The following is a 13,286-nucleotide window of genomic DNA, read 5'->3' as shown; positions in this document are numbered from 1 at the left end:
CGTTCTCCCAGTGTGTGCGTGGGTTTCCTCTGGGTGCTCCGGTTTCCTCCCACAGTCCAAAGATGTGCAGGTTAGGTGGATTGACTATGCTAAATTGCCCTTAAGTGTCCAAAAAAAGTTAGGTGGGGTTACGGGGATAGGGTTGAGGTTATGGAGATTGGATGGAGGTGTGGACTTGGGAAGGGTAATCTTTCCAAGGGCCCATGCAGACTTGAAGGGCAAAATGGCCTCCTTCTGCACTGCAGATTCTATGATATGATTCACCCTCAGATAGGACTCTTGCAACATCACCACGTCGACCTTTAAGCTTCATAAGTGTGTAGAAATCCTTGTCCTTGATCTCTTCACCGCCCCCCCCCCCCCCGCCCCCCAACCCCCTCATGTTCCACGTCACTATTCATAGCCGCGGGCCCTGCCCTTCGGGCCTGACCTGCCCCATTCCCTTTGTTACAGTCAAACCCCTACCACCTCCCAGAATCCTCCTATCAACTTCCTCTTGAAAATACCTCTCCCAGTATCGATCCCATTCCCCACCTTCCACACCTCCAGGCCCATCAAAACCTGTTCGATCAGGTTCCAACGACAGTGGGCCTCTCCCCCCCACCATGCTCCCGTTCACTAGCCGATCTTCGCTTGCTAGTATGGAAGCCCAATCCCTTCCCCCATTACGGAGTCTCTGATAACAAAGTCAAACAACCCAGTCCATAAACCGCACCTGAGAAAATTGCCATAACCCTAAAGCCCAATATAATTGTAACCAACAGTTGACTATAACAAAGGTAAATTACCCTCCCCCATTCAACCAACCCAAAAACCCGGCTGTTCCCCCCATAAGTTCAGAACAAGAAACAACCCAAAACAAGAGATAAAGACTAAGCACAGTCTCCATCTGCTCAGTCCAGGTTCCAATCCCAGTCCCATCTCACATTTCAGTCCCAATCCTTGGGCCTTCACGAAAGCATCTGCCGCCTCCACCAGTATCGAAGTAGAAGTCCCTCAAATTGTAGGTCACCCTCAGCTTCGCCGAGTATCATAGAATTTACAGTGCAGAAGGAGGCCATTCGGTGTATAGAGTCCACACCGGCCCTTGAACGAGCACCCTACCTAATCCCACATCTCCACCCTATCCCCGTAACCCAGTAACCCCACCTAACCTTTGGACACTAGAGGGACAATTTGGCGTGGCCAATCCACTTAACCTGCACATCTTCGAACTGTGGGAGGAAACCAGAGCACCCGGACAAAACGCACGCAGACACGGGGAGAAAGTGCAAACTCCACACGGGCAGTCACCTGAGGTTGGAATTGAACCCAGGTCCCTGGAGCTGTGAGGCAGCAGTTCCAACCATTGTGCCACCTTACCATGGGTAGACCACGCCAAACCCGACGATGATACTGTGCTGCCTTCACCCATCCGAAGGCCGCTCGCCTACTCCACCGTCAAATCTTGGTGTATTTGAATACCAACTCGTTCCCACTTCACCTCACACCTTTGCTTTGCCCAACTCAGGACCTTCTCCTTGACATGAAACTTGTGGAAGCAAATTGTAACTGCCCTCGGTGGCTTGTTTGTTTTCAGCTTGGGCCTGAGCGATTGATGAGCGCTGTCCAGCTCATATTGGGAGGATTCTTCCTCATCCCCCAACAACTCTGCCAATATCTTCGTGAAGTACTCAGTCGGCGTGGGGCCTTCCATCACCTCAGGGAGGCCAACAATTCGTAAGTTCTGCCGCCTCGACCTGTTCTCCAGATCCTCCACCTTGGCTCTGAGCCCTTTGTTAGCCTCTGCCACCCTCTGCAGCTCCTCAACCATGGAGGTGAAATGGTCACTGTGCTGTGACAGAGCGTCCTCCACCCCCTTCAACTTCTCTCTGTGCTATTTCACCTCGACCGATGCCTTTGACACTGCCGCCTTCACCGGGGCAATCGCCTTCTCCACCCACTCCTACATCACAGCCATCATCTCCTTTCACAGTACCTCCATGTGCTTAGTGAACTGCCTCTGGAATTCTCCAGCCATCACCTCAGTCAGAGTTTCTATTGTGAGGGGAGCGGCCCCAGCGATCCAGCCTCCGCCATCTTTCCTGCTGTCAGGCTGACCTGTTCACGCGACGGTGAACTTTCACTCGCCCTGTTCTTTCCAGCGGCTTTCTTCTGGGTCTTCGACATTCCCCACCTTCCTTATGCTTTCCTGCACCAGCAAATTCAAAAACTGCCCCTGAAACCGGGCATTAAAATCCAAAAACTAGAGCCTCGATCAGGAGCCACCCAACGTGCAACTTCCACCTACGTGCCGCCAGCGGACATCGTGTCTCCTAAACTACTTAATTGGCTGTAAAGCACTTAGGAACATCTGGTTGTCATGAAAGACACTGTATAAATGCAAGTCTTTCTTTTCATTCCCTAATAACTGAGCAGCTAAGTATGTCATGCAGTTATATGGTAACTAAGTCGGGAGAAATGGCCTTTTTAAAATGTATCCTCTGGATCTGGATGACAGGCGCTTCCTTTATTGCCTATTCCCAGCTGCAATAAGATTGTGGTGTGTAGCGCTAACAATTGTACTCAAAGACGAGAGGCTAGTACAATAGAGGCTTTATTGCTGTGCGATGCTATTCCTCAATCTGCAACTGTAGACTAAGGTTTGAGTGACTCACACGCATATTTATACACAAGCTCCCTGTGGGCGGAGCTAGCCGGCAGGGGCTTACCGGAAGAACCTGTATTACAGGTACAGGCATACATCCCCCTACTGCAAGTACACATAACTACAGTGGTTATATCACCACATGGTGATGGGGCGGCATGGTGACGCAGTGGTTAGCACTGCAGCCTCACGACATCGAGGACCCGAGTTCAATCCGGGCACGGGTTACATTCCGTGTGGAGTTTGCACATTCTCCTAGTGTCCGCGTGGGTCTCACCCCCACAACCCAAAGACGTGCCTGGTAGGTGGATTGGCCACACTAAATTGCCCTTAATTGGGAAAAAAAAGAATTGGGTACTTTAAATTGAAAAAAAAAAGATTGTGGTGGTAATCCTTCTACTTGAGCAACTGTACTGATGGCATTTTCACTACAATGTTAAGAACAAAATTTCAGAACGTTAATTCTTCAACAATGACGGAATGGCAGTATTTGTTTAGGAATTACTTGGAGAATTTGAAGGTGATGGCATTCCCATGGCTTTGCTGCTCTTACGTTTTTTGATAGTACAGACTACAGGGGTGTCAAAGTAAGCTTGCAAATTGCTGCTCTCTCTCTCTCTCTCTCCCCCCCCCCCCCCCCCCAGCCACAGAGTTAAGCTCTTCACTAAACAAATAATTTACGATTGTGGAATTTCTCCAGATACTTTTACATGAGACCTTTACATGAAACCTGTATCAGTTTACTAAAAAAAATTAGACAAGCACAAATTTTGAACGTTATTATTTATTTCCTTCCACATTTCTATGACGTTGGCAGTTCTATCTTATCAGCTTTCAGAGATGCTATTTTGTGATGTTGCTTAATTTTGCATCCTATACAACTTCAGTAATATGTAAAGTGCTCACTAGCCATTTTCTGTTAGCCAATTCACATTTCCAAAACTTGAACAATTTCCATTTGATCTGAAACATAGAGTGGGTTCTCCCATTCGGTGGCAGAGTGTCCACGCCATCGGAAACGCCATTGCATTTCACGACGCCGTGAACGGACTGCTGGGGGGTACCGATTCTGGCCCCTATAGGGGGCCAGTACGGCGCTGGCACCAATACGCGCATGCGTGGTTCCCTCCCTCAAAGTGCCGGCCCGACGCAACACGGCGCAGAAGTTCAGGGCCGACGTGTAAGAAAATAGGCCCGGGGAGAGAGAGTCCGGACCGCCGATCGGTGGGCTCCGATCGCGGGCCGGGCCCCATCAGAGGCACCCCCGGGATCAGAGCCCCGCTTTCCACGCCCACAGGTCACGCCCCCCCCCCCCCCCCCCCCCCCCCCCCCGCAAACCCTGCGCGCAGAGTTCCCGCCGGCTGCGACCAGGTGCGGACGGCGCCGGTGGAACGCTTCCTTTTTAGAGCAGCCGCTCGGCCCATCCGGGCCGGTGAATCAGCGGCCTGGCCGCGTACAGCGGCCCGTGCCGATGGCGCGGATTCTCCGCAGAGTGTAGAATCACGTTCCGGCATCAGGGCAGTGTGGCCCGGTTGCGGGGATTCTCCAGCCCGGCCCTGGGCTGGGAAAATCCCACCCATAGTGTCTGTATGTAGATTCTCATAAACTGGCAAAAACATGAGTGATTCCCCACCTCTTGTGATAATGGGAGATACATTAATTTATTTTGTAAAGCATTTCTTAAATACCTGTATGCACAATGTAATGAGATTTAACTGAAAATGAATGAGTTCTAGTTTTACTCATTGATTCTTCATTTAATAATTTAATGATGCCTTCAGTGATGCTTCAACTATTTAAAATTTATCGTTGCAATACATTTAAATTCAGACGAGTTGAAATATTGGTCACCAACATTTTTCCACACATCACCTGACAAAAAATGCTGCGTTCTACATTTAGATTAGGACAAACCACAAAGAACACAATTATACTTTGAGGCAAGCACAAACAAACGCTAAATATGCAACTTTATGTGCGCCTCTTCATGCATAAACTGAACTGTCCAGATCAATTAATAACAAGCAGCAATTTATGATGGATTCAATTAGAAATGCCTTTGTGCATCGTCTTATTATTTGCTTACATATTTAAAATGTTATTTGAAGAGAATTTGCTAGAGTGATTACCTTTAAAATAATAGGGAATGAGCTCAATGCCTCTCTGTAGGAATTTAGTTGGTACTCTGGGCCATTGCAAAGTGGTGCAAAAACTGCTGGATTTTCTCATGTCTTGGAGAAATTGTGAGTTCCTATGGATACATATTGACATTCTGTTGCGAAGTTGTTTTGATGTTGTCTAGTTTCTTTGTGGAGCTATTGCTCTTGCTTCTCTCTGCCCAATTAGACGATCACTGCTGACCATTATTCTCATATCTACTAACCTCCCACCAATTCCAATAGTTTGACTCCTCTGATTTATTTCTAGCCATCACTTCTAACTCCCATGTGATGTAGTTGCTTTAGTGGATTGAATGCAGCTGCACCTTCTGGTTGAGATTTACTGTCCACAAATGCAGCAGCACAATTCAAACCCAAGGGGAGCAGCAGTAAGGGAGAAATCGGGATTACAGATTTAAATTAATCTTGGGGGTAATGGTATATCCTGGATCCTATAATAACAACAAAGTCACAGCTTTGAGTAGTCCTGTTCATATCTAACGTAGAATTATGAAGATGGTGGTTTGTAATATTCAAAATCTTTGTATAATATCATGTTTAAAAAAACAAAGGTCGTTTTGTGAACAAGAGGAACATTCCAGGCAGAAAGCATGAAACGCAAGATTAACTGGGTGTCTGAGACAATGTTACTATCAAATAATCTCTCACAGTACTTTTCTTTTTGCCCAGAAACGCTAATGTAAACTAGCGAAACAATTTATGGCCCGGTTATTTCCTAGGTTTGTAAATGACAGGTTACTTTGCCAGGATGTGAAACGCCATTTTCAACATAAAATCCAATACATATAAACGTTTTTCTCATAATATGCAAATACAAATTAATAAAACTAATGCTCTATTTACCAGCCCAGTAACTCAATGTGATTGAATGTTTGATTCTGAACCAAAAAAGGTACAAATTTGTTACATGCCACACAACCTGTACCTCACAAAATAACCTAATTACAGCCAGTTCTCAGCTGGCCTACTGGCACATTCTCACAGAATGAAATGAGATGGAAGATATATCATATTGTGGCCAAGCATGCAAAGGTATCTATCATATCACAAGATATACTGATTGGATAACTCACAGAAATTACTGAGTCACATATATGGTTACTCTAAGAGCGACAAAACAGTCCAATTTTGAAGTCAGCAGCTCGCCACTTCCATGCTGCATCATGAATTACAGCAGGGTTGTCCAAACCTCACGGCCACACAATTACGTTCACAGAGCATATGAAGACATCCTTTTCCTCTTCTGTCTCACAAGCACTATTATTTCAACTGAATGATGCTGTGCACCATGGTCAGGACTTCATGTGCAGAAGAGGGGTTCAATAATTTCAAAGGTGGTTAGCACTGTTGCCTCAATGTGCCAGGGATCGGGGTTCATTTACGACCGTGGGACTATCTGTATGGAGTTTTCCAATTCTCCCTGTGTCTACGTGGGTTTCCTTCGGGTGCTTCGCTTTCCTTCCACAATCCAAAGATGTACAGGTTAGGTGGATTGGCCATGTTAAATTGCCCCTTAGTGTCCAAAGATGTGCAGGTTAGGTGTGGGAGTGGGCCAAGGTGGGGTTCTCTTTCGGATGGTCGGTGCAGACTCGATGAGCCTTCTGTACTGTAGGGATTCTCTGGAATGGCAACTGAAAATTGAAGCCAGGGGTGGCGCTGCAGAGGAGCCAATGTAAATAAGCAAGGACCTGTTGGGCAGGTGGAACAGGATACAGGTGGAAGAGTTTTAGATGAGCTGAAGTTTAAACAGTACTGAGGATGCACAGCCAATCAAGGAAGCTTACAACATCAGGTTAAAGTCCAACAGGTTTGTTTCGAATCACTAGCTTTCGGAGCACAATTCCTTCATCAGGTGATTCTCTCTGATGTTCTCCGAAAGCTAGTGATTCAAAACAAACCTGTTCGACTTTAACCTGGTGTTGTAAGACTTCTTACTGTGCCCACCCCAGTCCAATGCCGGCATCTCCACTTCAATCAAGAAACCATTTAAGGGATCTAATCTAAAGGTATGGATGAATGTTTCAGCAGCAGATGGAAAAGATAGGGGCAGGGCAGACAATCTTATAGAGATGGAAGTATGTGGTGTTTCGGTTGGAGAGGTTTTGGGTTTTGAAGTTCAGCTGGAAGTTGAATAAGATGCAGAGATCAATAGAATTATAGGAAAGTGCAATGAAATTGGTGCACAGAAATAGGTTTCCTGGCAGGAGCCTACGATAGTAGCTTTAATCTTTCTAACATTTAAATGAAAGAAATTGTGCTTCATTAATATAAACAGCCTAACAACACAAAGAGAGAGAGGTGAGAAGTTGAGCTGGGTGGACATCAAAGGGCATGTGGAGGTTTACCCAATGTCTTCAGATCATGTCATCAAAGTACACCATTTAGGTAAAGAGAAGGATAGACCCAAGGATAGATCACTTGAGAACAAAATTAACATGGCCAATACTCTTAATGTTAGAGATAGGATTTAAGCATTGAACTCACCAATGCTGGTAATTGTTTGGTTTTCCCAGTCCTTTTGTCCAGTTCAGGTAGCTGTATTTGATCTAGAGGAAGAGTCCGTGGCATGATGTATTTTCCCTAATGTTGGTATTAAAAATAACAGAAACTACATCAACTTGAAGTGTATCAAATAAAATCATTTTAGTTAAATGTTATGCATTTGATCTTGAATTGTGCAAGCAAATTTGGCAAAGTAACCAAAACATCCACTAAAAGCCATTTTGAATGCCCATTTTGAGTAGCAACTTGCAGGATCATTACAAATTCAATCAACCTTTTATGTAATGTATACAACTGATAAAAATCAATATTCAAAAATATTGTCTTAATTCTACATGTCTTAAGTTAAAGTTTGTTTTAAAGATAACTACTGACAAATTATAAAAAATGTCAAAAAATTATCGTAAAAAAAGTCAAAACGTGCCAATTCGATCAGGTCAATTTAATGTTTGTTCTTTTCTAGGGTACATAAATAAAATTTAATTCATGTATTTTATTAAATGTGAATTGTGCATTCTACCAGAGACACCGGGCAATTTGCCACATACGTGGTTTAGAAATGCTGATATTTCACCTTGCAGCTCGCAGTAGGTTTTATTTTAGGCTCTTCAGGTAAGAAAGGTTGCCGATCCCTGACCGAGGCAGTTGTGTTAGTGGAGGACTGAGGAAGTACTACATTGCCAGGAAACCAGCTTCCATACATCAGGTGCTCAATCGTGCTTCCATCAGTCTTCTGTATTAATCATAAAATATTCTATGGCACAATTCAATAAGCAGGATGTTTGGTTTATGAGAGTGGAATATTAACATTCAAAGAACAGATTGACTGCTTACTTATCCAATTTGTTGTTTGTGCGATCGTTGTGTCCCCAATAGGTTGACACGTTTACCGACATAAAAATAATGTTGGTTTTGAAACACTTCACATCCTGTAAATTCAATAAGGCACTATAGAAAAGCAAACTTTTTCTAACCAAATAAAAAACTAGGAAAAAGGTGTAATTTCTTTAATTGGCTTTTTTTTATTTTATGGGATGCAGATGTCACTGGCAAGGGCAACATTTGCTGCCTATCCATGTTGCTCGAGAAGGTGAAGGTGAGCTGTCTTAAACCAGTGCAGTCTATCTGGTGCAGATACACCAACAGTGTTGTTTGGAGGAAGTTCCAGGATTTTGATCACGACAATGATACAGTTCAGAGTCAGAATGGCATGTACTTGGAGGGGAACTTGGAGATGGTGGCGGTTCCCATGTATCTGCTACCCTCATCCTACTAGGTGGTCGAGGTTGCAGGTTTTTGCAAGGTACTGTCAAAGCTTTGAGGAGTTGCTGCAGAACATCATCTTGTAAATGCTGCCACAATGCATCGATGGTGGAGGAAGTGAAATTCTAGGTTGGCGGATAGGACCCAAATCAAGTAGGCTGCTTGTCCTGGTTGGTGTCTAGTTCCTTGAATGTCCTTGAAGCCGCACTAATCCAAACAAGTGGAGAGTATTCCATCACACCCGACTTGTGCTTTGTAGATGGTGGGCAGGATTTGGAGAGATTTGGAGTATTAGAGTTACTCACTGCAGAATTTCCAGTCTTTGACCAGTTCTTGTAGCCACAGTATTTATATAGCTCGTCTAGTTCAGTTTTTGGCAAGAGCAACCCCAGGATGTTTATAGTGGGAGATTCAGCAATGGTATTAATGGCATTGAATGTGATGGCAAGACAGTTATTGTCCGCCACTTGTATTGAATGTTACTTGCCATGTAGCAGCCCGAACCTGAACATGGACTATTTCAGTAACTGAGAAGCTCCAAATGGTACCAGACTGTGCAATCATAAATGAACATCCCCACTTCTAACCTGATGAATCAGCTGAGGATAGTTAGGTCTAGGATGCTACCCTGAGGAACTCAGAAGCAATGTCTTCAGACTGAGATGACTGGCATCCTACAACTGCAGCATCATCCTTCCTGTTAGATATGACCCTAACCAGTGGATATCTCTCTTCCCCCCCCCCCCCCCTCCCCCCCTCCCCCCCCCCCCCCCCCCCAGCGATTCCCATTGACTTAAAGTTTGCCAGGGCTTCTTGGTTGTACACTTGGTCAAATGCTGCCTTGGTGTCAAGGGCAGTTACTATCATCTACTCTCTTGAGTTCAGCTCTTCTGCAGACAGTAATGTCACAGATTTGTTCCAGCGAAAGAGGCCATTCGGCCTAACTGTTCTCTGAATGAGCAATTTACTTAGTGCCGTTCTACCGACAATACCTTCCATCACTTCAGAGGAGGTTGATGGGGCAGTAATTGGGCGGATTAGTTTTGTCCTGTTCTTTTTGGACAGGAAATACCTGGGCAATTTTCCACATTGTTGGCTAAATGCCAGTGTTGTAGCTGTACTGGAACAGCTTGTCTAGGGCCACTGCTAGATCTGGAGCACATGCCTTCAATATTATTTTTGGGATATCGTCAAGGCTCATAGCCTTTGGAGTATCCAAAGCCTTCAGCTGTTTATTGATATGCCATAGAGTGAAAAATGATGAAGATTGGCTAGCATTCATGGAAACCTTTTAGGAAATCTTGAACTCTTTCATAAAACTATCAAAAAGGAGGAATTTCACCCCAAGGATTAATTTTCCTCTGTCTTAGTTCAAGTGATGGTTCTTGGATAGTTGTACATTGCAAAAAAATAATGCATCAACAGCAACCACTGAATACCATTCATACAAGGCACCAGGAAATTTCAGACACAATTCAGATATGCTGTGCACAGACTAATGCAGCATTATCATTATACTGTTGTAATAAAAGCAAATTGGACACACTGGACTTTGAAAAAGCTCAACGGCGATTTTTTGCATTCTGTTCCCTATGAAAAATTCTCAGCAGTATGCTTCGCCATTCCTAAACTTGAATTGTATCTGGGTAGTGTACTTTGGGTTATGTTAGTTAGGTGAAACTAATGATGGTTGCAGCTCTCTCATCATGTAAGCAGCATCAGAGCAAGATGGCAATGAGTCGAAAGCACCACAAGAAGCATATTGACTTTACTGTAATTTTTCTTCTGCTGTGTTTTGGTATCAATACACTAAATCAGCCCACAAAATACCTGTGAACATATGACACATCCCACTCAATTAGCCGCAAAGCAACATGGAGCTCAGATGTTAAAAGATCCATAGATATTGTTAACCAAACCCTTGGTACAATTAATACAGTACAATGCAAGATTCTTTTCAATTTGTTTTAACAGATTTCACGAATAAACTTGGTGTGTTCAGGAATATAACACCCTACTGCATGTTTTTTTTGTGAGATTCAATTTAATGTAAAATGTTACTGAGAAGATATTAAATTTAGTATACAAAGTTCTGATCTGAAGATAACAATCAGGTTTTTTTAAAAAAACATTTGCTCATTTTTTAAAACAAAAGATGCTGAATGGAAATTTCACTGAGTAAATTGTACTGCCTTCAGAACACTGAAAAATTATACATTAGATATTTAGAAAATTAACATTTATATTTTACACACAAAGTAGCTATTTTTTCAAATAAATTATCTTTTGGTTCTTATTCAAACAAGGAACAATCAGACTTCTAAAAGTTAGGAGAAAAAAAGACTTTACAAAAGTTAGACACATCTCTCGTGCATAGATTACAGAGCATGAATTCTATCATTATACAGTACACAGTTTCCCTCCCATTTTAAAATCATACATATGGTTCGACATCACTCTTAGAACTGGAAAGGCAAGATAGAATTGTCATTATTCCTTCCTTGAATGGCCACGGGCAAATCAAGGGCTGTATCTCCACATGCATAAAAATATGCACGTGAAATACAGTGCAAACTCTACTCTTGTAGTTTAAAAAAACAGAACATTCACACTGAAGTGAGAAAGATCCATTTAATGCACAGTTTAAAACAAAGCACTCATGTATCTCTTTTCTAAATTCACTGGTGTGTCTGGAGAATTTTCTTTTCATGTATCAAGATTGCCTGCTCCAGCTTTTAAGTGCGAGCTGAAAATTATTACATGCTTCCTTGCAAGTCACATGTTCTAATCTGATCTGGTGGGAATACAGTCAAGGATGGAATAGAGGATTCTACTGAAAGGTACTGACTGATAGTGTACACAGCATGATCAGGGTGGGCTTAAATTTTACGCCCTAGAATTATGCCCGAGACAAAACTGAAATTTAGATCAGAGGGACAGGGAATTTTAATTACTTCAATAAAATATAGTTAGGTATTCCAGTTTGGACAGGACAAAACAGTAAACTATTTGAAATCTGGCTATTTTATGCTGCAGATCAACAATATGCGTCATTGATCATTTGGTAGTACAGAGATCTGCAACTAAGATTTGCCAAATCACTTTTCCTTCAAAAATAAACCAAGCACAAATAAAATCTGAGTTTTAAGACAAGAATTATTGGAGTTGGAAATTTGAGAGGGCGCAGCCACATTTCTTGTAGCATTAACTTTTAAACTGCAACCTGAATTTAAAATAGATTTATAAGCCATAAGCAATGGCACAGAAAGGTTCTGTCAACAACAGTCAATAGAAAAGGCAGGCCAACATTTGGGTGCATATGCTGCCTCAAAAAGCTATATCCAAAATATTAACCTATGTTTTCACATCCAAGCATTGACAGATCCACCAGGCACTTCTGTAGTTTTTGATAATTTGAGATTTCCAATTGCCGTTTTTCCTTTGTTATTGAAGCATTAACAACATTCCCATGTCCTCAATAAAATTGCAAACTTTTCTACGTTTTGAAATGATAATTGTGTACTCGTTAATCAATTGGACTGCCAGTCTCAAAGAATGGCACACTTAATCCACTTTTGACCAAGTGCCGGCGACAACTATTCCATCAGGCAGAGAGTAAAGACACGGGCAGAGTAAAATTCCCTCCGCCAAACATCTTCGAAACAGTCAAGCAATTCTCATAGCAACCAAACTCGGCAACCCAAGAAAGCTGCTAATTTGCATAAAATGATTAACAATATTCACTTCCACTGCAAGCTGATTTTAAATTTCTCAAATACAGCCAGAAAAAGGGAAAGTTTTAGGTGGATGAATGAAGGGCAATGCTGTGGGAGTAATTTTCCGGAAAATTGGGAATCCGGGTATCTAGCTGGAGTCACTATTTGCAGTATTGTGTGTTTTATACTACTTGCTTTGATCCAAGGCCCCAGCTAGAACTGCGTCTTTAATTTACAAGATCCCACTGGACAGAATACATGCACTATTACTTCTTCTGTATTGCGCATCAACAATATTTGTCCTCCGAAAAAGACATTTCCCCATCAACGCTGTTCAACATAGAACTGGAGCCTAAATAATAAGCCAGAATTCACACAATCATTCTGTCAAAGTGAAACCTCGGGAATAGCTACACTTTGGGAAAAGCACAGAATTCCGCAAATACTATTACTGTACCTGTCAGCCCTTGCTGCCCAACAAGTACTTCCGGTTCGGAGGGCGTTTCTACGGCGTTGACGTGGCAGTGGGTTCATCACAGCAACAGTGTGGGCCTCGCGCGCATGCGCGGCTGTGCCCTCCGCTCGGCGTCGGGAGTTACGGCGTGAATTTGAAACAAATCGCGGCGGCTTGTCAGAGTGGGTGCTGGCTACCTGCGGCGGCGCGCGTTTGCGCATGCTCCGCGGCGCTGGCGGCCGCCGGCCGGCTCATGACGTCGTGTTTTTGGTAGACGTTCCCCTCCCCTCCCGCCGCCATGTTCTGAGCAGGCAGCTCGTATCTGTGGCAAGCGAGAGAGAGAAAAAATAATAACAAACCAGAATGATCATTCTTCGGTGAAAACAAACCGGGGGGCAGCTTCGGTAGCTGCGGCGTCTGCTTTCCCTTGTTCCCAGAGGGACAAATCTCCCTTTTCATTTTGTTTCTGTTTGGCAGTGGCGGAGGGAAGAAGCCGGTGGCCCGCTCTTGGCACTCAGGTTAGT

General features: G+C 43.5%; 2 protein-coding genes across 13 annotated transcripts in view; one reads left to right on the top strand and one right to left on the bottom strand.

The window, feature by feature from the left end:
- Positions 1 to 12,968, bottom strand: part of ascc2 (activating signal cointegrator 1 complex subunit 2) — a 71,181-nt gene extending 58,213 nt beyond the window's left edge. For 5 of the 6 annotated variants that reach the window (XM_038790451.1, XM_038790436.1, XM_038790424.1 and 2 more), the window contains exons 1-2: positions 7,904 to 8,062; positions 7,312 to 7,407 (exon numbers count right to left, since the gene is read on the bottom strand). In XM_038790451.1, the coding sequence (XP_038646379.1) occupies positions 7,312 to 7,407; positions 7,904 to 8,032 (225 nt within the window). In that variant the 5' untranslated portion in view covers positions 8,033 to 8,062. Of the gene's footprint in view, positions 1 to 7,311; positions 7,408 to 7,903; positions 8,063 to 12,765 lie in introns of those variants that run through there. The other variant, XM_038790444.1, reaches the window with a different exon arrangement.
- Positions 12,969 to 13,049: 81 nt separating this feature from the next.
- Positions 13,050 to 13,286, top strand: part of mtmr3 (myotubularin related protein 3) — a 139,803-nt gene continuing 139,566 nt past the window's right edge. For 4 of the 7 annotated variants that reach the window (XR_005459876.1, XM_038790405.1, XM_038790402.1 and 1 more), the window contains exon 1: positions 13,051 to 13,280. The gene's annotated coding sequence lies outside the window, so the exon portion shown is untranslated. Of the gene's footprint in view, positions 13,281 to 13,286 lie in introns of all 7 variants that reach the window. The other 3 variants (XM_038790419.1, XM_038790394.1, XR_005459885.1) reach the window with 2 other exon arrangements.

Source organism: Scyliorhinus canicula, chromosome 1, assembly GCF_902713615.1.
Source record: "Scyliorhinus canicula chromosome 1, sScyCan1.1, whole genome shotgun sequence".
Classification (NCBI taxonomy): domain Eukaryota; kingdom Metazoa; phylum Chordata; class Chondrichthyes; order Carcharhiniformes; family Scyliorhinidae; genus Scyliorhinus; species Scyliorhinus canicula.
The sequence above is the reverse complement of the archived record's forward strand: the minus strand, read 5'-3'. Positions and strand labels throughout refer to the sequence as shown.